We start from the raw sequence: 24,127 nt of genomic DNA, 5'->3' as shown, positions 1-24,127 counted from the left end.
CTGATTGTAAATGCGGTGTACATTTATGGAACCAATTCATTGACAAGTTTTGTTTAAAGGACCACTGTAGTGCCAGGAAAACAAACTCGTTCCTCGCCTCCCTCGGCGCTGGTGACCTCATTTCCCCCTCCAACGTCAGCTGCCGAGTGGAGCCAAATGCGTATAACTCAATGCTTTCCTATGGACGTTCTGCGTGCTCAATGTGATTTTCGCGTTGAGCGTCTGGAAGCGCCACTATCAGCTGTCAGGAAGACAGCCACTAGAGGCTGGATTAACCATGCAATGTAAACATAGCAGTGTCTCAGAAACTGCTATGTTTACAGCTGCAGGGTTAAAGCCTGGGGGACCTGGCACCCAGACCACTTCATTGAGCTGAAGTGGTCTGGGTGACTATAGTAAGTATTTAATATTACGTTTATTCTTTTTAGATTTTTTTTTACAGACCAAGAGAGCAATATGAACCAGGAATAGAGGGCACTGCATTCACAATCCTACATGTATATCTATATCATAATCTCCTTAACATTAACTTGCATATCACTTGGATATGCTACTCCCCATGCTTCCCATTAGTTAGCGTGTTCTTTCTTTAGTAGGCAATGGTCCATAACAACTCCTACAGCTCAAACATGTTTGGAAGCAGAATACCTAATCAGAGCAAACCTGGGAACAAAAAGACGCGTCTATTCTAGCATTAATGTTCAAAACCACGCAACACCTGGCATGATGCAGCCATTCAGGATACAAAACATTTGTTTTTGACATGCCTTTAGGAAGTCAGACATTAAAGCCAAAACTGTTTGTTTGGCAGAACAAGGGAAACCCACGGCATTATAGAAACTAGGCCTCTATTCTATATATAAAAGAGGGATTGATCATTATATGCATTTGCACATATGAAAGCATGCATATCAATCACATTGTACACATTCAAACTGCAAGGTTGAAAACTACATTGCAGTCAGTGAACCAATTGTTCCAAGAATAACTCTGTGCAAAACGGAAGAAACCCATGTTAACACCTGTTAATAGGACACAACCCTCTGGGTCTGTAATTGGATTAAAAAAAACTTGCAGAATTAAACTTGTCTAAGGTTTCTCATTGTTCTCGCTCTGTCAGAATAATTAGATAATGGAAATCTCTGGCTGTGTTAGATCTACTATCCTCTACAGTCAGAGAATCCCAGAGGTAGATGAACAACTGGAATGGTAACCTACTGAATCAAAGTTTTTCAACTATTCAAATCTTATAGTACAAATCTTATCGTCGATGTAATAAGCAACTTAACTTTGAAACATCTCTACAGACAGCAAAGTTAATATGCCTTGAATTACACTCTGCTCTTATCATTTAGTATTGATCAGATATATTTTCCGAGCATGCTGGGTTAACAAAAAAATATTACCTTATCAGGTGAAATGGGTTATAAACCTCCATATAATAAATATGAGAATGAATAGTTATTGGTACAAACTGGAAAAGTTGTATATACATGACTTTAAATCAATAGAGATTCTCTCTTCTCTCCCCCCCCCCCCCCCCCCCATGTATAATATTTATTATTTTTCAACTATTAAATTGAAACAAAATTATCACAAATACATATTGTAAAGGACAAAGTGAAACATATTGCACAGTTGCTTCAATCATAGTAACAATGTATAGTAATGTACAATAACCTAGTGTAGTTGACACATATCACAGTAGTACAAAGATACATACTTGCATTTGTAAGAGAGTAGATGGGGTCATTATAAGAGTGGGGCTGGTAAAACCCCAAAGTATGACTTAGAAAACTGACTCTTCAACAAATGACATCACGGCATAGTTCTTGCTTATGCGCAGTCTTTCAGCAGCTTCTTAAAGGGACACTATAGTTACCAGAACTACAGCCTATTGAATTTGTTCTGGTGAGTAGAATCATTACCTTCAGGCTTTTTGCTGTAAACACTGTCTTTTCAGAGAAAATGCAGTGTTTACATTACAGCTTAGTGATAACTTCACTGGCCACTCCTCAGATGGCTGTTAGAGATCCTTCCTGGGTCATGGCTGCCTAAAATGCATCCAAACATTCAGTGTTTCCACCCTCTGCGAGCAGACACTGAACTTTCCTCATAGAGATTCATTGATTCAATGCATCTCTATGAGGAGATGCTGATTGGCCAGGGCTGTGTTTGAATCATGCTGGCTCTACCCCTGATCTGCCTCTTTGTCAGTCTCAGCCAATCCTATGGGGAAGCATTGTGATTGGATCAGGCAACCACTACTGATGATGTCAGCAGACTGCTTATTTTTTTTTCTGAGTCTAACAGCATGCAGATCTACAGCTTCAGGCTTGAATACAGTAAGATTGTGCTATATTTAGGGAGGCATGAAGGGCACAGGGGGGCTAGATGGTGCTGTTAACACTATAGGGTCAGGAATACATGTTTGTGTTCCTGACCCTATAGTGATCCTTTAATGTGTAGGGGCATACCTACCAGTTTTCCAGTTGCGATCCATTGCTGCTTTTGGCCACAATCTGAAATGTTGTCAGAGTTGTCTGATTTCTCAGTGTTTCCCTCTGTGTCATGTTTGGCAATATAGTTGTGAATACAGGCAGATAACGGATTAATAGGGCATTTGTGAGATAAGCTTAGCAATTCAAAGTTATTGCATTGTACTTTGTGCCTAACATAGCATAGACAAGTAATGATGAGTTAGGCACCTATTTGTGTGTACCATGTATGAAGGTACATTTTTTTTCCAAGGTACGTTTGGAAAAGGTGCGTTTCATTTCAAGCCAGTTTTGCAAGTGAGCAGTCACTCATTGGTTGAGTGTGTCAGCTGACTGCTCTCACCCAATAAGCCATGCCCCTGCCCAGCAGCACTTTGCACTTCCTGAAACGCAAATTTTAGAAGCCAGATGCTGCCTGCGGAGGAGGTGAGATCGGCGCTGGACGTAACGGAGGTTAAACCATTCCAGAACGGTTTAATACCTTGAGGTAACATTGAACCAGGGACCTTCTTGCACCATAACAACTTAATTTATATAAAGTTTATGGTGCCTGGTGTGTGCCTTTATGTACAGATATACTAACTGTAATAAAGCGAGAATTACAAGTGAATTTCAAATTTAAGACCAGAGTAGTCAAAGGGAATGCACAGATGAGAGATTTTTCCCAATTTGGCTATATTGACGTTAGATTAGAAATTCACTTTGAATTCTCACTTTAGTGAATAGTCTTGTAAGAGTAAAAGTGTTGGTTCACTGAAATCAGAAAAGTGTGAGAATAATGGCCGATCAGGAAATACACACTCACTTAAAATACTTTTTTCCCTTCAATATATTGAGAAAACCCAAAAGAAAAACAACTTACTGTAAACACGTGATTGGATGATATATGGCAAAGTGCTACAGCAAAAAAACAACACACACATACAAACACACACACACAGAGCTAAAAGCCAAAATGACATTTATCCACGAGTACTTAGCTGAAAGAGGAGCCAAATGTGGTAGTTTCCAAACCGCTCTTTTTAATCTTTTAGGAATTATTTTCTTTTCAAGTAACAAGATTTTGGGATAAAAGCACAAGTTGCGCTCTTCTTCAAAAGAGGGATCAAAATCTCTACCCAGAAATTACAGAACTGTTAGCTTCACAACTTTGGCTGTAAAATTATCTGACAGCTATTAAGGGATAATACTCCGGAATAAATTGTGAACAACGTCACTAGTAGCAATCAACAGGATTTTTTTTGAAAAACAGAACATGATGTCAAACTAACTTAATTGCATCTCATGGAGTAGTTGGAAATATAGATCAGAGTGTTGCAGTGGATGTGTTCTATTTAGGTTTTGCCAAGGCAATTGACACGGTGCTACACAAAGTTACTAAACAACTGAAAAGCTATTGCTAGATAAAATGTTTCAGAACAATCTAATTAAAATGTTCAAGTTCTTATACAGTCCAACACTCCTTGGATGACGTCATCTGTTTGAAGCATCCCCCCACCTCTCAATTGACGGTTTCTCATGAACGCATTGGGGACACTCAGTCAATCAAAAGAATCTTACATAGAAGCACTAACTCAACTGCTATGAGACGCAGTGTTGAGTATCATCATGCTGTGCATTATGATCCCGAATGTGAGAAGTGCCTTTAATTTAGTGGCTGTCCGACTGGAGGCAAGTCAAAATGCAAACATTGCCATTTCTTTGGTCGGGTTTCATATTGCCAGACAAAAGGTAGAGCATCATGGCACCAAAACCACAACGATGCTGTGATGTTGGTGTCCAGAGTGTCCCTTTACAAGTAGAGGGCAGTAGTTAATGGAAAATATGGTAAGAGGAGTCCCTTGAGAGTCTATTCTGTGTCCCCTTCCTGCTATTCATCATATTTAATAATGTTCTTGCCATAGGCATTAAAAGTCATGTGTAACTATGTAAGGCAACAGACAGGAGCAGGATATTACCTTGTTGCAGGGAGATTTGGACTTATGGGACTAGAATACCATGTGGTGAAAGATTTAATGTACAAAAATTGAAAGTTATCCATTTCAGATTCATTTTCACATTTGAACAATAGTACCAAGTGGGGGAAAAATATAAATAAGAAGACGGATTCAACAGCTGAAGACAACAATGTACAATTGCAGGTGGCAGTTACTTATACCAAAAAGTACTGTCATGCATTAAAAGGTGTCTTCATTCATGGGATAAAATATTATTCTGCCTCTTCATAAATCAATGGCAAGACCCCACCCATCTTAAGTACAATAAAGGTGCAATTTTAGGAACCCGTCTTAATTAAGAATGTAATGGATCCAGAAAGTGCAGAGGTGGATCGCAAATTTAATAAGGAGAATGGAGGATTTTGGTTTTAAATAAAAACACTAAAAGCTGTACTTGTTTACTTTTAGAAAGGATGATAGATATGTGTGTGTGTGTGTGTATATATTATATTTGCTCTCTGGTAATCTGTTCATTAAAAGTACTTTGAGTCGGATTTAAAACCCTGAAAAAGGAAATACAAATCAGAAGTGAGAAGAACTAGGTTGCTGCACTACAGACATGTCATGTTCAAACAGTACAAAATATAGTACCACGGTAAAATGTAAACAACATGCTTTGCCCATTGAACACATTAAACATTTGGAGCAACATGTATAATAATCTGCAGCAAGCTTAATGTACTATCAAGTGTGAAAAATGACAGAATAGATGATACGACGTGTTATTTTAATCCCATACAAGAGCTACAGTGAATTTAGAAACCTGTATTAACAAGGACATTAAATGATCCATGCATGGATACCATGTGTTACGCCATTTCCATTTGGCAAACAAGTCATTCACTCATTTTATCCAGAAACAATGGCAGGCTCTCTTATAACACTCCATTTCTGTTTCCTTTCAAAACACATGTTTAAGTCTGACTACAGTTGCTACAGCATGAAGTGTAATAGTTTTAATGTAAAAGTAAGTTTTTCCAAATGTTTTCTCCCAAAGTTAATCAGAAAGCCTGGGGTTCCTGAAGCCTTTGATGCCGTTTTCCTGAACATCAAGCTTACCCATGTAACGAGCAATAACAACCGTACATCGTAAAAAAAAAAAAATAACAAAATACAGAAATCTTCAGGAGCTATTGCTTTTACTTCAAGGAATTTTTGCCATCATCTATGTAATGTGAAAAGCATATTTATTGCCTGTTCCCGAGAATGTGCATGTATATTTATATATATATATATATATATATATATATATATATATATATATATATATATATATATATATATATATATATATATATATATACACACACACACACACACACATACACCTTTCATTTTTTTTTATTTGGTAAAGTCATAAAGCAGGGCATATTTTTTCAATATTTTAAATCCATGAAAAACACAACTTTAAAAGGAATATATTTACAAATACAACACCTACACGCTCCCCCAGGACTTAAATTATGGGTAGACCTCGAACACGATCTGTTGGGTAGGGACCACCCCTCACTGCTCCTCTGGGTTCCCAAACAATCCAGACCCGCCACTCCACAAACATCCCCAGCCCTCAATACCTCTTTCCAGGTATGGGATAAGACCATACCAAACACCCGACTTGTCAACTCCCCCTCACCCCTAACCCCAATCCTACGAAACAAACAACTCCCTCCCGGGATGAACCCCCGAGACTTCGCACATTTGGAAGACAACAAACTCTACCGTTTCTACCACTTCTTTCGATCCAATCAGCTGCTCCAATTCCCAGATCTGCCCAGGCACACGCCGCTGAACACCTTTGACCACTTCCAGATTTCTCCAGATCCGCAGCTTCCTACAACACCCCCTCCACTCCTCCACGGCCACCGCTCCCCTGACCCAATTCGAACGAGACTGCTTACACACTCCAACTAAACTCCTCCTCCCCGACAGAAGCACTCGCATACACCAAAGCGTGGGAAAGGGACATCGGCCCCCCCAATGACCCGTCAGACTGGTCGGCAATATGGGAAGCGACTGCATCCCTTACCATATGCGTTAACCATAGGGAACAGGCCTATAAAACGCTCCTCCGATGGTACCTGACGCCCCTACGGATGAAGCAAATGAAATGCTCGACCACTGACGATTGCTGGAAGGGCTGCGGGTCGCAGGGCACCTACATACACGCCTGGTGGCACTGCCCACACAACTCTGGGCGAAAGTCGCAGACCTAACATCAGCTCTCCTCCACACTGAGATTCCTCTAGACCCGTGGGTCTGGTTACTATCCAAACCCCATCCCCCCCTACTTAGGGCACAAAACAAACTACTCGCCAAAATCGCCTTGGCCACGCGGCGCACAATCGCCGAACAATGGGGCAACAAACACATACCACCCACCCTGGACACGGCTATCAAGAAAATAGAGGAAGCCCGGGAAATGGACAATCTCTCGGCCCTACTTCACGACACAACCCACCACCACAACAAAATATGGGACCCCCCACGACAATGACCCCTCACTACCCGAAACCTACAAAGGGCCAACATCCCCACGCCCCTCTCCCCCTAACTCTCACCACAGGGCCCACACCTTCCTGGACGGGCTCCTGACCCGAAACGACCACCACAGATCACTGACTTCGACAGCTCATGGCCCATTCACCGCGACCAACCCCGCACCAAACTGTGAGGAACGGGCCTCATGGAGACCACAGAGATCCACGAACGGAAACGCAACCCCTCCATCTTCCAACTACCCTACCCACCTCTGTAACCCCCCCAGACACATAGGGTACTAACCTAAATACACGACCACTGAATGACAGCCCATCTCCGTGACACCCTCGCGACCAACAGACAACGTCCGCAAAAGAGACTATCGCTAAAGGACAACTGATACGCAAACCATGGCTATCCCAGTCTCTTTATTTCCTACTCAAAAAAGCCAAATCTTCGCTCACTCAAATATAAGAATTGTACTTGTACCCCTCCCCACTTTTTTATTCTGGATCCCACATTAACAGTTGAAAAACTTGAAAATAAAGAATTTTGAAAAAAAAAGGAATATATTTTTCTTGAAACACGCGGCTCTGCAGTTATATTTCTGTTATAAGCAGAGATAGAATGGGAGGGCTGGAAGTGGCAGTTATTTGTAAAATACATTAGGCAATAAATTAAACACAGAAGGGGGGGGGGGGAGCACAAAAATGCCTTTAGGGTTTTTGCATTTGCTGTATGCTATTTACAGACCACAAAGTGGCTGTGCCAATCAGAAGCTCTCATTCTGTAAAAAACAAAAAGAGCCTGGAGTTATCCCATAAATTCCTTCCTGCCTAATAATGGAATATTGGAAATGCACTTGGATGGATGGATGGATGTGAAGCCTCGGCTGATACAAACTGCAGTCCTGCTACTGCTGACAGCTTTACGGACAGTTCCCTTCACAGTTTTGTGAATACAGCTGTCGAACAATTGCAGTTCAGACTTTTTATTTTTCAAAGTAAGCCTGGTGAAGATGGTGAGAAAGTATATCCTCTTCCCAAAGGAGAACAGACAAGTTTTGGGTTTTTTCCCCCCATTACATTTTTCTAATAAAAGGTATATTTTATCCATTTATTATGGATATGGCTCTAAGTGATAGCCGGCGTCTTCAACAATTTTTCTCCAAGTTTTGGCCTTAGAGCAAGTACTAATTAACAACCTCTGTTTATGTACAAGACTCACAGATCTCTGTGTGGGTGGTTCTAGAGTCTGTCTAAGAGATGCAAGTTCTGCTTCCTCCGACTAAGTGGCCTACAATAAGACCAGTGAGTTTTATGGATGTGGACAACATGTCCTCTCTCAACCAACTGTAAACACCTCCATAGACCTCATACCCATCTTGTTCAGGTCACCTGGCTGGCCTAGAATCTGCACTCAGTAATATGTGATAAATAAGTTAAAAGAGAGACACTATACAGCACAACCTTCTGGGTGGAGGGAGGAGATTAGCCAAGCAATTTAGCCTAATATTGCCAACAAGGATGGCATAGATATAAATATAGTAAATATAGTAATTTTGACACTCAGAATATGGGCAGTCAATAACCCCTACACTAGTGGTGATATAGCTTAGAGTAAAGTGCTAATAAAACCTTCTCCCCATTGTCGGTGTTGTCTTACACACAGTTTGGACATTTCTTAAAGTGCTAGAATTGAAATTATAAACAAGCTGAAAGATGTGGCCTGCTATGTTAGGTAGGTGGGTAACATGTTCCATATCATAGAGATGGATAATGTAAACTAAAAAAGGTTTAGTAAGCAACATTACCATTACACAAAGGAAAAATGATTGACAAACCTTGGACAAATTAATCTTAAAGTTAAAGAAACACTCCAGGCACCATTACAGCTTCATCAAAATTAAGTTTTTAATGGGGTCGTTCACGAATGGTTTAACCCCAAAGTCTCCTCGTCAGCACGGTTACGCTCTGCTAACGCGCTAAGCAAATCAGTAGCTGTCCATTAGTAAAAAACACCATTTTATGAATTGGGAGCAACTGATTGGCTTGCACCTGCCAATGAATTCAGCCAATGAATGCTGGAGGCGGCAGATCAAAACTCTGACAGCGAGGAGACTTTGGTTGTAAACCGTTTGGGAACATCTTAACCATTAAATATAAGCCAGTGCCAGGGACCTCCTGGCACATAAATTCATGTTGATGAAATTGTTATGTTTAGTAATTCTAATAATTAAATATTTATTTTAATTTGTCCACTTTAAGGTTTACATTTTCTGTAGCATGAATAAAACTGTAGGATTCAGCATCAAGAAAAAACCCCCAAAGAATTTGGCAAAATACAGACAGAAGGCGAGAATCCTCCATTATACCTTGTCTACTTATTGTAACCAATTATATTTAGCCATCTGAAAGTCTAACATATGCCAAAGATGAACATACATTGACATGCATCTAATTTGGGATTTAGTCATTCACTACGCAGCTATATTCACCCTGTAATGTCTGAATTCTCAAAAAATTGGGTTTTCACAATCACAAATCTGAGCAGAAATAACAAGGATATTGGCCACTGTATCCTAAAGGGGGCAAGTTGGAATTTTGTCCATTTCTGCAATTTTTCCAGTTTGGATATTTCGTCCCTCAGTTCTCCAATTCCTAATTTGGTGATCCACTAGCTAGGTGAGTGTTTGCATTTCATATAAGAATATAAGAGAAGGGGGAGCTGAACTATTCTAACATAACTCCACGTAGTCTGTTGTCTATCTTGGCATGCACACCATGTACAGGAAATCAAGGATTAAAATAAAAGTCAATATTTAATGTCAGATAAAGAAAAACTTGGTGAAGTTTTTAAACAACATGTATTCATCCCAATCCAGGAGTTTTATTGTCACAGTGGTGATATACAGTGGAGACAATCTTCGACTATTGCTAGGATATAAATTGAGGTTCTGTAATCTTCCAAAATGCTTAAAGGAACACTATAGTGTTAATGGGTATTCCTAATGTGCAGGGGTAGGCAACCTAAGGCAGTACAGATGTTATGGACTACATGCTGCCATGATGCTGGCAAAGCATCAAGGAAGGTGTAGTCCACAACATCTGAAGTTCCAAAGGTTGTGCCTATCTCTGCGATAGTGCACTGGCAGCAGTTTAGGTTACTGGCCCACATGGTTTTACTTACCTTTTCTCCCTCTCAGTGCTGGTCTCAGCTCTGCCATCCCGCCTCCATGACTAAGATCTATAATCTCAGCCAATAATGCTTTCCCACAGAATTGGAGGATAATGCGCACAAAATGCCATACAGCACCAATCAGATTATCTCTCTGAGGATGTCTGATTGTGGAGTGACAGCTAACAGAGGCATTTAAACACTGAACAGCAATGTTTTCATTTGCAGGATTAAAAACAGGGGGAGGGTGGGGGTGAGGGGGACCCAGACCACTTTATTGAAATTAAATGGTCTGTGTGCAAATCGTGTCCCTTTCAGTAAATCATAAAAAAAAGGAAACAAATAGAACACCTTCATAATGCTCAAAAACAGACACCAACCTTTGTTAAAGAAACACTCCAGGCACCATGACCAACACAGCTTTCCGTAGTGTTTATGGTGTTGGGAGTACCTTGGCACACAACTCCTTCCCACTTTGTATGTAGTCAAATCATTTTGAAAAGTTCTCTCTCTTACTTGGGGTCTGCCACTAAATATGGAGAGCCGGAAATTCCCAAGTCCCTAAGCCATGTAGAACCAGGCTGATTGCTCTTGTCTAACGAGTTAAGCCCATCACTGCAGTGGTTAGTTCTGGAGTGCCAACTAAAGTTTTTGCTAAGAAACTTACAGTTCTCCGATGTTATTTGTGAAGGTGGAGCATGTCAGATTCCAGGTAAGAAGTCAAACCGCTCAAAAATGGTTTGACTGCTTACAAAGAGGGATGGAGCACCAGGGCACTGCTGGCATCACAACCTCTCCAGCAAATGGTAGTGGTTATGGTGCTTGGGATGTTGCATTAACAGTGTCATGTGTCATTCCCTTCCTCTTTAGCAGAATTCACTGTAATTGCTGTGAAGGAGAGGAAGAAGGCTCTCTCAGTTAGTCCTAGTGTGCATGCTAAGACTGACAAGTGATGGACCATTTTTAATGTTATTTAAATGTAACAATCTATGCATATGTTAGCAACTCTGCAAATGCAATCTATAGATGAACCATTCGGTTTCTTCGTTAGAACAGGAGTTACTGTACCCATGGCAGTTCACTTTAAGTCTCAGCTTTCTCTGATGTTCTATCCTTAGAACTCAAATTCTTCCGAGACCTAATTAAACCGCAACTATAGTTACAAACAAATACCATGCTGTAAAAGGCCCCAGATATCCATTCTCCAGCAACATGATTGTACGTAGTCTGTTGCAGTCTGAGTGCCGTGTCAAAGAGAGGAGAGTCTCTAATTACAGCATGCTAATTTGTATAAAATTACTGTTCTTAAAGATTTACAAGGAAATTTATACAAAAGACAGGAACCCACCCACGCTGCTGGCAAAGTATCACTATTCAAGCATGCAATGCAAGATTGCCGTTTCCCCCCCATACACACAGTATGTGCTCCCACATAGTTCTTTTGATGTAGATGAAAAATAAAGTATATGGTAGAATACGGTTATTCAATAAACAAAAAAAACAAAAAAAAACTACCTCTAAGAAAAAACATATTTTATGCTGCAAGAGGGGATGACATTTATTAATCAAAAGCTATTTAATACCTTTGGCATCTCTCTTTAATTATGTAAATACTATGCACCCTCATTACTACAAAGAGCTGTGGTTAGAATGCTTAGAAGTTTTGGGTACTGTGAAGCAAATATCTTGTTTATTTTGTTAAATTAGATTTTTGCCGTTCGGTAGGTATAACTACCGAACACCGACCACCCCCCTGGTTTATTAATTTCAAAGGAAACCGCAGAATTAGGTGCTCTCCTTGTGTGGCCGCCGTTCGTATAGTCGAATACCACGTGCAGGAGAAAACTATGGCTATCTTGTTCACACAAAAGGAGGCAGCAGGACTTGTCGTTGAGTGTCTGGAACTAAAAATCAGATACTTCCCAAACATCAGTCAAACTTTGCGAACGCCTACTTCCTTTCACCAACCAGCCAGGAGAGCGCTATTTGGTAGTTTTGTTCCCACGAACTAGGGGAACAAATGCTACCTATGAGCCAGGGGGTACCGTTCGTGGATTTGTTCGGTTTAAATACTTTCCAAAATAGACCGACTGCACCACCTAAACTCATGGAACTATTCCTGGGCAGGAGCCTCATATGTGCGGTCGGTCAAACAAAGACTTCCATGACACTCTTGAACCCCTGATCCGATCTGGGTGATTTTTGAATAAGTTGGTCCCCCAGATCAGGGCTATCAGGGGACATAACTTTTGTGGGGTTTCTAGGAGGTTTGGGGTACTTTTCGAGTTTTGTGAAAATGTGTGCTTTTTGGGTTTGGAGATAATTGAGTTTAGTATAAGTGCTTGACTCAATTATCTCCCAAGTACAGGGAAGGAATTGCATTACTGTTGTAGGTGTGTCCTGGACCTGAGAGCCAATGGAACTGTAGAATGTAACTTGTCACTGTCCCATCTCAGGTCCAGTGGGGAATGCCCCTGGAATATGTCAATGAAAACCCTGTATGTTTGGAACTGCATAAAAGCCAGGCGGTTAACCTGAATAAATCGGTCCTGTTGTACCCTTCATCTAGTCTAGGCTGATGTTTGGGTAACTGTCTACCCTGCTGTGAAGAATCTGCTTGGATGCTGTATTTCATCAGAAACGTTCCAATCAACACCCAAAGCAGGAAATAGACGAACGGGTATCTGCAATACCAGTGTTCATAACAGGTACATCTCCCCAGTTTGTGTTAAACAGTTTATGAGCGTGAATACCTTCATAACAGAGAGCAACATAAAAACAGGTTTAGGTTTCTTTTCATGACTTGATTCAATGGACTGTCATGGGAAAGAACGAAGCATACATTTTATATAATTTACATGTCTGAAACAGCAGGTGTGAGATGAAACACAATGAGTGGGATCACCACGGCACTCTGTGGAGTCCCAGACAGGTGGGTTTTATTATGATTTTTATTTTCTTTTGTATTGTTACAAAGATGATAAATTACAGAGTAGTAAAAAAAAAAAACTCTGTATTTTATACAAACTAACAGACCCGACATTTTTAGGCTTTACGGGACACTATAGTAACTAAAACAACTACAGATTATTGTATTCTGGTGAGTATAATCATTCCATTCAGGCTTTTTGCAGTAAACACGTTTTTTTCAGAGAAAATGCAGTGTTTACAGTACAGCCTAGGGGTACCTACTCTGGTCACTCCTCATATGGCTACTATAGATGCTTCCTGGGGCAGTGGCACACACTGTACAGCACTGCCATTCAGTACCTCCACCCTCTGCATGGAGACACTGAACTTTCCCCATAGTGATGCATTTATTCAATGCATTTCTATGATTGGCCAAGGCTGTGTGTGGCTTGTGCTGGCTTTGCCCCTAATCTGCCTCTTTGACAGTCTCAGCCAATCCTATGGGAAAGCGTTGTGATTGGCTCAGAGCAACACTTCTAAAGATGTCAGCCAAGCAGGCAGATTAGGGGAAGAGCCAGTAGCAGCAGACTGAAATAAAGGTACGATTTTAATAGATTTAGCGGGGCAAGAGAGGCTACATTGTATTTTTTACACTAGGGTCGGGAATGCATGTTTGTATCCCTGACCCTATAGGGTTCCTTTAATTGATCTTTCCTGTTTTCAAACACACAGACTAGCTGAATAATCTCAATTAAACCTAAACATGTAGATACTTGCTAACAGGCCTGTATCTGATGGTACAGTCATGATTTGAGGTTACTATTGCTTTGTCTTAGGTCCACTCTGCGTATAAACATCTCTTTTTTGCCATCTTGCTGGGCAGCCTTATAATTCTTGTGAGTGAGATGACCGTTATAGGCACTCATGTCGCCAGTAATACCAAATGTATGCCTGTAAGACTGTCACACTGGCACAGACCCCCTGGGGCACCAGACTTGCCAGATATTAGTACACAGCTATGAAATACATAGTACAGCCAGACTTCAAATGAAATCAATATGCAACAATATTGCATGGGTGAGCCAGACACTCTCTCACAGTTCCGTCGCTCTGTGAGGGAGTGAACTCAGATGCCAGGTTTCCCAGCCTGCACTCTGACGTCAAAGAGCGTCGGAACGGAAGGCTGCTCTACTACGCACCAGGGAATGTATCAAAAGGTTATATTTTATAAAAGGCAATTCGTGTACTATATTTTAACATTGCCTCCTCATATAATGTCCTCCCACCACACACACACTAAGTCCCCATACATTGTCACCACCCCACCTGTCACTGACCTTGCCACTTACCACCCCTCATCCGGTCATAATCACTCCCCCTCAATATCATCCCCCCCCCCCCAACCATGTCACACTCAGAACCGCTCATGCGGTCACAATCTCTCACTATCACACTCGCCCCACCTAACCCTGGAAAATTGCAGATGAGAGAACTTATTCATAAAGGGTCAATTTTGTGTATATGGTGTAGGTATGTATTCTGAACGATTTCCAGCATATTCTTTTGTGACATTTATAATCCTGTACATTTATCTCCTAAAGAATGAAAATAGTGTGATTGATTACATCTGTACAAGTAAACCCTTCAATAAACATGATTCAGCTTCCTACACAAATGAAAATTATGTCACACTGTTTTCTCTTTCTTATGAGCAGCAGGTCATTTTCATAAAGTCAAGGAAATTGAGTAGGTGGTGAGTTAAGTCTAGATCTCAGCACTACAAATCCATCAGAGTGGGAGGTGCGCGTGAGTGAGACAGCAGGCAGGACATGTGTAGTGCCTTTCGTAGCCCAGCACTCTTTGTGCATAGGCTGGTGGCCTTGAATCTCTGTTTTCCAGGCCTTGGCTGGCCCACTGGGATATTTTCTCGTGGATTGCTGCCAGAATTCGATGATTGTTTAGAATGTTTTGGAGGTGTTTATAAGAGACTGCAGGGGCGGTGGTCTATACAACACAACAGCTTCAGGTGTTCAGAGTTTCTCATTAACAGTTGCTTCAGAGTAGAACAGAAGCTGTACACAGGGGATGCTGAAATTTGTCAGTCTCTTCTAAACACTGCAGTCTACTGTGTATGGCCTACAAAAGGGCTCAAAATGTAAAGTTCTCCACTACTAGAAAGACCTAAAAGTTACTCACCACTGCAAGTCTGTAGGGTCAAGAGGACATTCACTAAGGGTGCGTTTTCACTTAGCGGTGGCTAGTGGAAATTTTGGGCCTGTACTAAAAAAAAAAAAAAAAAAAAAAAAAAAAAAAAAAATTTTTTTTTTTAAGTTGGTCTCTTCCAGCCTAGAATACTCCTTTGTTTCTCTTCCGTACTAGATTGGAGAAAAGCTCACAATAGGCTCAGCCAGCTTAGGACCTGGTACAGACACAGTTCCAGGAAAAAAATATATATAGAATGTACAACAGGCACCAAATTAGATGGTTTAACAGGTAAACTAGCAGCTCACATGACGGCTCTCCTGAACAGTTATTGTATTTTGGTATACTCCAGTTGCCTGCATAGAGTAAATTAGTCTGGGGTGTCTCATGCTGGCGCTGCCAAAGCCATGGGTCAGGAAAGACTGCGCTGGCACTGGATGTATGAACTGCTCCAAAGAATTTAGGAAGCTACTAGCATCTGCTAAGGCTCAAAGTCAGTATACAAAAAGAAGCCGCTCTGAATCGATGTTAGTGTACCAGCTGTATCATCTTAAGCAATTTGTCATAAAGTAAGGCTCTGGATCTGTTACAACTCTCTGCTCCTTTTGTAATTAAAATATGTAGGGGAAAAAAAAGCCAATTACTTACTCCATAAATGCTAATAAGGTTCAAGACAGAAACACGATAATCTCAAACTCTCTAAATCTATCACAAAGTCCCCAATAGTGAACTGTGTATTATTGTAAAATAAGTATCTCCTAACTCTACCTAAAAATATATATTTTTTGTTTTTAGACAAAAAGTTTTGAAAATGACTGGACCGTCAATTCTCATTACAAAAGCCAAATCCGGTCAAAATTCAGTCAACCTGACCAAATGAACACAGTTCAGTCAGATTTATTTGGTGACTGGTTTAAAAATCAGTACTTTTTGCATCTGAATCCGATTTTAAAAATAAATAAATAAATCCAATTATAGGATCCTGGAATTTACACAGCACCAATTGTAACTTTTATTGTGATTGAATGCACTTTGTAGTGGTGAGAAGCCAATGGCTACTTAACATTTGACAGATATGCCCCAACTTGTGTCATAAAGGAGGAAATAACGAGAAGTCAGAACCCCAATGTGCATTTATTTTTACGTTTTACTGTATTGGCTGGATAGCAAGCGCTGTCCAGCCACCACTCATTTAACCTGTACTACCTTTTTTATTTATTTTTATTTTTTTTACAAAACATCCCAGGTCTAGATGTTACCAGTCCAGGTCCATATTTCAAAGTTTATATCTGGATCCTGGTTCGGGCTCATTTGGAGCATGGTTTGCAAAGCGTAGACATTGCCAGATTTTTCAGTATATAGAGGCTCTTTTCCACATTCACCAAGAAAGCATTGATACTAGTAAATAATCCTGTCCGTTTTGTGATACCAGGAGGCGTAGAATAAACACCACAGCATCACTAAACATAGTTTGCAAGAATTGCCCAGGTTTAGTGAGCTTGAAGCAAGCAGGTGGGCAAATCATCTTTAATGGGAGGAGAGTTCCCAGTTGTCCACAGTTATTCTAAAGAAACCTTTTGCAACATTAAACCTTAAAGGAACACTGTTGCGTTAGGAATACAAATGCGTATTCCTAACGCTATAGTTCCCTGGTGGTAGTTTAGGTTACTAGCCCCCACCTCCAGACAGGGGGGGGGGGGGGGCTGGGAGGGTTTTACTTTTTCTCCTACGCAGCTGCTGGTCTATAAGACTAGCCCCGTCTTCTTGGCTGAGCTCAATAGCGATTTTCTCATCAAATCCAATGCTTTCCCACAGAAAAAGCATTCAGAGGCTAATTTGCACGACAAAATACCATGCTGTGCCAGTCACAGTTTTACTCTATTTCTCAGAATCCCCTCTCGTGGCTACCTGATGACAGCCACTGACCAGAGGCACATAAAACCTGCAATATTTTCAGCTGCCAGTTTAAAAAAAAGGAGGTGGGAGGGCATGGCACCCAGACCACTTCAGTGGGATGAAGTTGTCCGAGTGCCTGCAGCGTCTGTTTAAGAGATTTCAGTGCTCTAGTAAGAGGTACCAGATTCCCAGATCTAAAAAAAATCTGGCAAAGCATTATGGGATGAGTTGTCCTACAACATCTGGGGATGTACGTTTTGGGCACCCTTGCACTATGTGTTAAGATTTCAAAATTTGTGCAGGACATAAAGATGAAAGTGGTATTGCCGAGACAAATTATTTTCTTCAGCCAAACTATTAAAACAGAGTTAAAAGTCAAAGAGGAGATGCAAAAACTGAATATCTCCTGTTGCCAATTTGACATCAACTTTTTATGGTTGTCATTAGCCAGCTTTTTATAGCCTGCCAAGAAAAAATAAAAAAAAAAAAGAAAGAAAAATTGCGGTCAGGGCTAATTATTTTGCACAAAACCAGCTGAGGCATGTGCACTAAGCTTGTTTCTTACAACAATAAATACGAAACTGTCCTATATGTATTTGTGTTATTATTCTCTTCACTTAAACGAATATGTTGGCGCTAAAGAAATAAATGTATTGGTAATCTATTGCCGTAAATGTATCTTTTTATCCGGTATGGTTTGAACATGCCCAGCATTATTTTACAGGACCTCCTGTCACATCTGCTCATTGCCAACATCAAGGGAATTTAAAACACAACTGGTTACGCACTCTTTAAAAAGAAAGGGGGAAAAAATACAAACAGAACAAAGAAACAAACAAACAAAAATAAAAAACTCACTCGCAGAGGAGAATTCCATTTTCCAGCCCAGTTCTGAAGTCTTTGTCACCAAAACTTCTGCCAGTTACTTGCTAAAAAGAAACATGAGAAAGTGCAGATTTATTAACAGCATGCATTTGTGGCATAAAATAAAGCGTTTTTTTTTTTTGTTTGTTTTTTTGCGTAAATACAAATTCAAACAGATCATTTAATGTACCAGAAATATATTAACAAGCAATGTAGTTACAATATAAAAACAATTAAATGAAACCTTTTGAAGTAGCACATACACACACACACAATCCAAAAAAGTGTCTTCACAATATTGCTCTCTTGGGCATAATGTCCATATAATAAGATCCGCAGTGCAAAATACAAAATGTCAGAAAACCCTGTGTATTTGCAGATTCTGTATATTTAATTAAAAAAAAAAGTTTTTAAAGTTGCATGAGTTGCAAACTATCGAGTATTTAGACAGCATATAAAAGATAATCGTTACTATTCATTTTTTCATTGCAATGTTCTTAAAAACATTTGCCATCAAAATGAGGACAGACCATTTTCCCTACTGCTCAATATGGGCACACCGTACCTGGGGTGCGGCACTACCCAATTCCAGCCTTGCCCAAATATTGGGTATAACCTTGGAAGGTTAAAGACCTTCTACTGTACATGAACTCAGAGTGATCTCAGTTATTCTATTGATCTCAGTTATTCTATTAATCTAGGGTTCAGCCCACGCTAGTTAAGGACTACTGACATGACAGACCTTGAATAGACTGAAACGTACGGACATTGTCTGTCAGCCCCCTATCAAGGCACTGCGGTCTATGTACCAAGCTCCACTAGTCAGATCCAAGTTCGAGTACAGTGTTTAATTCAACACTTAATCTTCACGAGCCATGTCATTCCTGTCTACAGCAAGTGGTTTAACTCCGGTCAATTGTGAATATCCAAATTTAGCAAACGTCAGCCCCTGACTCCCATGCCTTCTCCTGTATATTAGAACTTTTCCATTGCCAGACAGGCAAATCCCTGTAGACAACGTACAAGGAACAGACACTCAGGTGGCAGATTGATGTGCTTGTGCAGCTTCACAAGAGATCAGTAACAGGTGACCTAAAACTGGCACGGTAATAAAGGCTTCACTGATAAGGCTACCGCTGCAAAGAGGACACAGTTTTCTGGCCTCACCAGGCACGGCCAACTTTACCATCACACTTTAGTACAATATTTCCGTATTTCTGCTGGATTCATAATCAGTGCCTTGTCTGTTGATGGTCTACAAGGCCATCTTCAGTTATTAAAGTTATTATCTAGGTTTGTTACAAACACACCTGGCTTGTTACCAGCACGATAACGAAATGTATCAGATGTTTTCCTTGTGAACAATGGAAAAAAAAAATGATACAACAAGACCAGACAAGACAGGTAAACAACACATGAGCATTTTATCTGCGTGATGTCAGGTTTTTATAACTTACAGATATTTCCATTATACAAATGGTAGAGAGTGAAAAACCTGTATTCAGGGGCTTCTGCCTAACCAGAAAGTAATAGAAAATGAAATATTCAGGACACAGCATTAAGGTGCATGGTGATTTATTCAGCCACCACGGCTAGACAACGTTTCAGAACTCCCGGTGCCTTCATCAAGCCATGGATACCGGGATGGTAAGATTAACTGGTACACAGCAGACAATTTGAAATAAAAGGAAGGCACATTGTGGACAACACAGGTCAACTAGCTGAAATTAATACAAGTTTGGCATTGCGTAGCTCAATGAAAAAAAATAGAAGCAGAGTTTACAGTGTATGGAATAAAAACAAAACTGTTTTCAATTAAGCATTTTAAAATCTAATTTATGAAGAAGCATTATGCAATTGTAATTTACAACTTATGCGTGTAATGCTTCCTTCCCAACATGATCCAGTGCCAAATGCTAGCATTCAACACAACTTGACAGAGACGGACTGTTATTTGCCATTGTTTAAACACCTGTCTTCTCTTTCAGCAAAACCTAATCTATTATTCAATGCAATGGCAATAGGGCTCACTACTGTGACAAAATACGCCATTTTAGAAGCTGGGATCAAAACTACATAGTGAGAACATTTTATATTGTAGAGTACTCCCCCAACAGGCATTTATTAAAATGGAGCCATTTAAAGAGACAAAAACATAGTATATAACTGTCCTTGCATTGCTGCCATGGAATACAGGGGTCCTCATGAGTGGATTAGTCCCATAACAGCAATTATTAACTTAGGACCTGCCAAAACGGAGAACACTGTAGCACAGAAAGGCATGCACTATGTGGCCACGTTGTAACTCAATCCTTATTTCATTTAAGGTCGATGGCTATACGACTCTATAAGCTTTATAACTGGTTTAGTGTTGAGCAAGCAGCATTTTGTATGTTGCACAATTGTTATATTAACCAACAGACATTTATATACACACAGAATAATACACTGAAAGATTTAACCCAGAGACTTTTTGGTAAACAAGTTGTTTTTGGCAAAAGGTTTGTGAGTGCGGATTCAATCTTAACGCAAATAGATATTATATAAACAAAAATCATTTGAGCTTAAAATGGAACGGCAATGTTCCAGGATTTTTTAAAAAAATTTTTTTAAACAACCATGCATTTGATAGGTGTGAAAAACAAAATGAAAGGATCACTATCAGCACATAGACCACTTTAGCTAAATGTAGTGGTCTGGGTGCCAGGTCACTCTAGTTCTAACCCTGCAGCTGAAAACATAGCAGTTTCATAGAAACTGCTATGTTTCACTGAGGGTTAATCCAGCCTCTAGTAGCGGTCTCATTGACGATTCTCACTGTGAAAACCACAGTCTGAAGACGCTGGACGTCCATAGGAAAGCATTGAGTAATGCTTTCCTGTGGGTGGTTTGAATGCGCGCGCAGATGCACATTCGGATCTGACGTCGGCAGGGGGTGGTGAGTTCCCCAGCACAGAGGAACACTGAGCACAGAGCAACACTCTGATTGGTTGCTTTCAATCAACCAATCACAGTGTTATGAGTCAAATTACACAGCATGGAAATCTTCCAAAGAACTTTCCCACGCTGTGTAAAATGACACAGAGCACTTTGATTGGTTGGATTTCAAGCCAACCAGAGTGCTGTGACAGGTAAATGTAGAGACTTACCTGTCAGTCCACTCTGATTAGTTGGCTTAAACCAACCAATCAGAGCGCTCTGAGCCTCATTGCAGGGCGTGGGAAGGCTTTATAAGCCTTTCCCTGCCCTGCGGAGCTCAGTCTGCACGGCGCCCTCCATGGGAGAAGATGGATTACTTTTTTAGCTAAGGGTTTTTTTTTCCGTCTTTTTTTTTGTGCTGGTGTTTATTCTATTTTATTTTCATAGTTCGACTGGTATTAAGGATTTTTATTTGGTCTTTTTTGGGGCTGAAAAAAAGATTTTAGAAAAAATAAGACATGAAATGGTAAGTTATTTTTTATTTACAGGAATTTAGTTTTAATGTTCCCCACTCACTATTTTTAGGGTGAGGGGAGTCTTTATTAAAAAAAATTTGGGTGGGGGTGGTGACTAGGGGCTTAGGGACCCCTAGTCACCTGAAGGGTGGGCGTTCAGGGGGGAGTACAATAGGTGTACCCCCTTATTGATATTTAGGGCCCCCACCCGCCGCTCAGGGGTGGGGGACCGGGGGGGAGGGGGGAGGGCAATAGGTCCCACCTTATTGTTATTTATGGCCCCCACCTGCCGCTTAGGGGATGGGGCCAGGGGCGGACACTATGTCCACCCCCCATTACCCTATGTCCCCCATTTACTTTTATAGCCCCCACTCACACGCTAGTTAATAGATGCCCCACCATGGGGGCACATGTTAGGGGGGGGGCTTTTTTCTTTTTTACAACAGTGAGCAGCCATTTTAATCTCGCTTATGCTATTATGGGGGTCATATTGACCCCCATAGAGTGAGGGAGGACATTGGGGGGGGGGCTTAGGAAGTTACGGGGAGCTGTGCCCCGGTAGCTCGCTCCTTGTAATAAACCAAATGAACGAAGAGGTCTTTGTTCATTAGTTTGAAATTTCTATTAATTTATTAGTCTTTCTGACGAATGAATGAATAGATGAAATTCCCATTCGAATGCCCAAGTGTTTAACTGGGCATGCGTGGGAATTTCACAGCGCTATCTAGTGTGGGCAGATGACGTGCCCCACAGGGACTTCGGCCATGACAGTGCCGCTTTAAGACATCTTTATTTGGCCAGTGTTAGCCTTTGAGTTTGACATGCTTGTGTTAAAGAAACACTATAGGCACCAAATCAACATTAGCTCAATGAAGCAGTTTTGGTGTATAGATCATGCCCCTACATTCTCACTGCTCAATTCTCTGCCATCTAGAAGTTAAAGGGATACTATAAGTGCCAGTACTATATAGTTGCATTCCTGGCATTACAGCCCCTCTGCCACCCCTCCCCTGTGAACCAAGGGTTTAAAACCATTTTTACTTACCTTATCACATCGCTGATGTCCCTCTGCGCTGGGTCACAGCACATCAGGAGGTCCAGAGTCATTTACCAGACCCAAGTACAGTTAGGATACAGGAAGCCACTCCCTGGAGACTGCTACTAGAGGCAGACTTCGTGCTGCAATGCAAACATTGCAGTTTCTCTGGAACCGCAACGTTTTTACATTGCAGCACTAAGTGCAATTGTGACACACTGCACCCAGACCACTTCAATGACCTCAAGTGGTCTGGGTGCCTATAGTTTCCCTTTAAATCACATTTATTTCTATCTATGCATCCCTAGCCACACAGCCTGCATGAAAAAAATAGTTTCACTTTCAATCAGATGTTAACTTGCTTTAAAGGTTTTTACCCCCTGCTCTGTAAAGTTAACTTTAAATCACACAATGGGTGCTCCTGCCTTTACTAAAAGACTATTAACCAAGCAGGAGATACATTCTAAATTAGCAGAATGTGTAATAACGGAAGATTAATAAATAGATCTCTCTATACAGGAAGTGTTTAGAAAGGATGTGCAAGTCAGCTGCATGGGGTGTGGCTAGGACTGAATAAACAAAGTGATATTATTATTGGTATTTATGTAGCGCCAACTAATTCCGCAGTGCTTTGCAATATTATGAAAGGGGGAGTGGGGAATTACAATAAATGAGACAATTACACAGTGACACAGGAACAATAGGTAGATGAGGATCCTGCTCAAACAAGCTTACAGTCTAGAGGACGTGGGGTACAAATACACAACAGGGCAGCAAGGATGACCAAACACCAAACAAGGTGGAAAAGTAGCAGAGCAGGATGTGAGAGTGGAGTATGGCAAAGCAGTTTTCCTGACACTGTAGTGCCCTGAGGGTGCCCCCGTCCTCAGGGTCCCCCTCCCGTGGCGCTGAAGGGGTTAAAACTCCTTCAGCCACTTACCTTAATCCAGTTCCGGGCTCCCTCGGCGCTGGTGACCTCTCCTCCCCGTCCGACATTCGTTCACCCATTCGACATCACTAGAGCCGAATGTGCATGTGCAGCAAATGCAGCGCACGTATTCAAGGTGTCCATAGGAAAACATTTCTCAATGCTTTCCTATGGACACTCTACGCGATGGAGACGAAATTCGCCTCCAGAGTCGCAGATGCGCCTCTAATGGCTGTCCGGAAGACAGCCACTAGAGGCTGGATTAACCCCAAATGTAAACATAGCAGTTTCTCTGAAACTGCTATGTTTACATGTGAAGGGTTCAAACCTGAGGGACCTGGCACCCAGACCACTTCATTGAGCTGAAGTGGTCTGGGTGACTATAGTGTCCCTTTAAATACGTGAGATACATAAATGCTGTTCTTTAAATAGAAACTTTCAGAGAGATCTTCACAGCATTCTCACACAAAAAAAAAGTCGCATTTTGGTGCCCGGACGATGGTTTTAAAAGAATTTCAGGAAATTCTTGATTATTGTAGTCTCCAAAAAAACCTCAATGCAGACAATGAAACACAAGCAGGAACCAAGGCCTGGTTTCAGGGTGTTACCTAACCACAAGTCACACAGGAAACACTAAATCCTTTGTGAGCGGGCAGACTGCTTGGTTTGCGGCATTGAAACACAGTGCTATGCTGATAACCATCATA

The 24,127-nt window shown here is 41.0% G+C and overlaps 1 protein-coding gene across 4 annotated transcripts in view; it reads right to left on the bottom strand.

The window, feature by feature from the left end:
* Nucleotides 1-24,127, bottom strand: part of LIMCH1 (LIM and calponin homology domains 1) — a 245,787-nt gene that overhangs the window by 132,402 nt on the left and 89,258 nt on the right. For all 4 annotated transcript variants that reach the window (XM_063457904.1, XM_063457907.1, XM_063457908.1 and 1 more), the window contains exon 2: nt 18,017-18,087. In XM_063457904.1, coding sequence (XP_063313974.1) covers nt 18,017-18,087 — 71 coding nt within the window. The remainder of the gene's footprint in view (nt 1-18,016; nt 18,088-24,127) is intronic.

The sequence above is a fragment of the Pelobates fuscus genome, chromosome 6 (genome assembly GCF_036172605.1).
Source record: "Pelobates fuscus isolate aPelFus1 chromosome 6, aPelFus1.pri, whole genome shotgun sequence".
In the NCBI taxonomy this organism is placed as follows: domain Eukaryota; kingdom Metazoa; phylum Chordata; class Amphibia; order Anura; family Pelobatidae; genus Pelobates; species Pelobates fuscus.
This window is presented reverse-complemented; position numbering and strand designations above follow the sequence as displayed.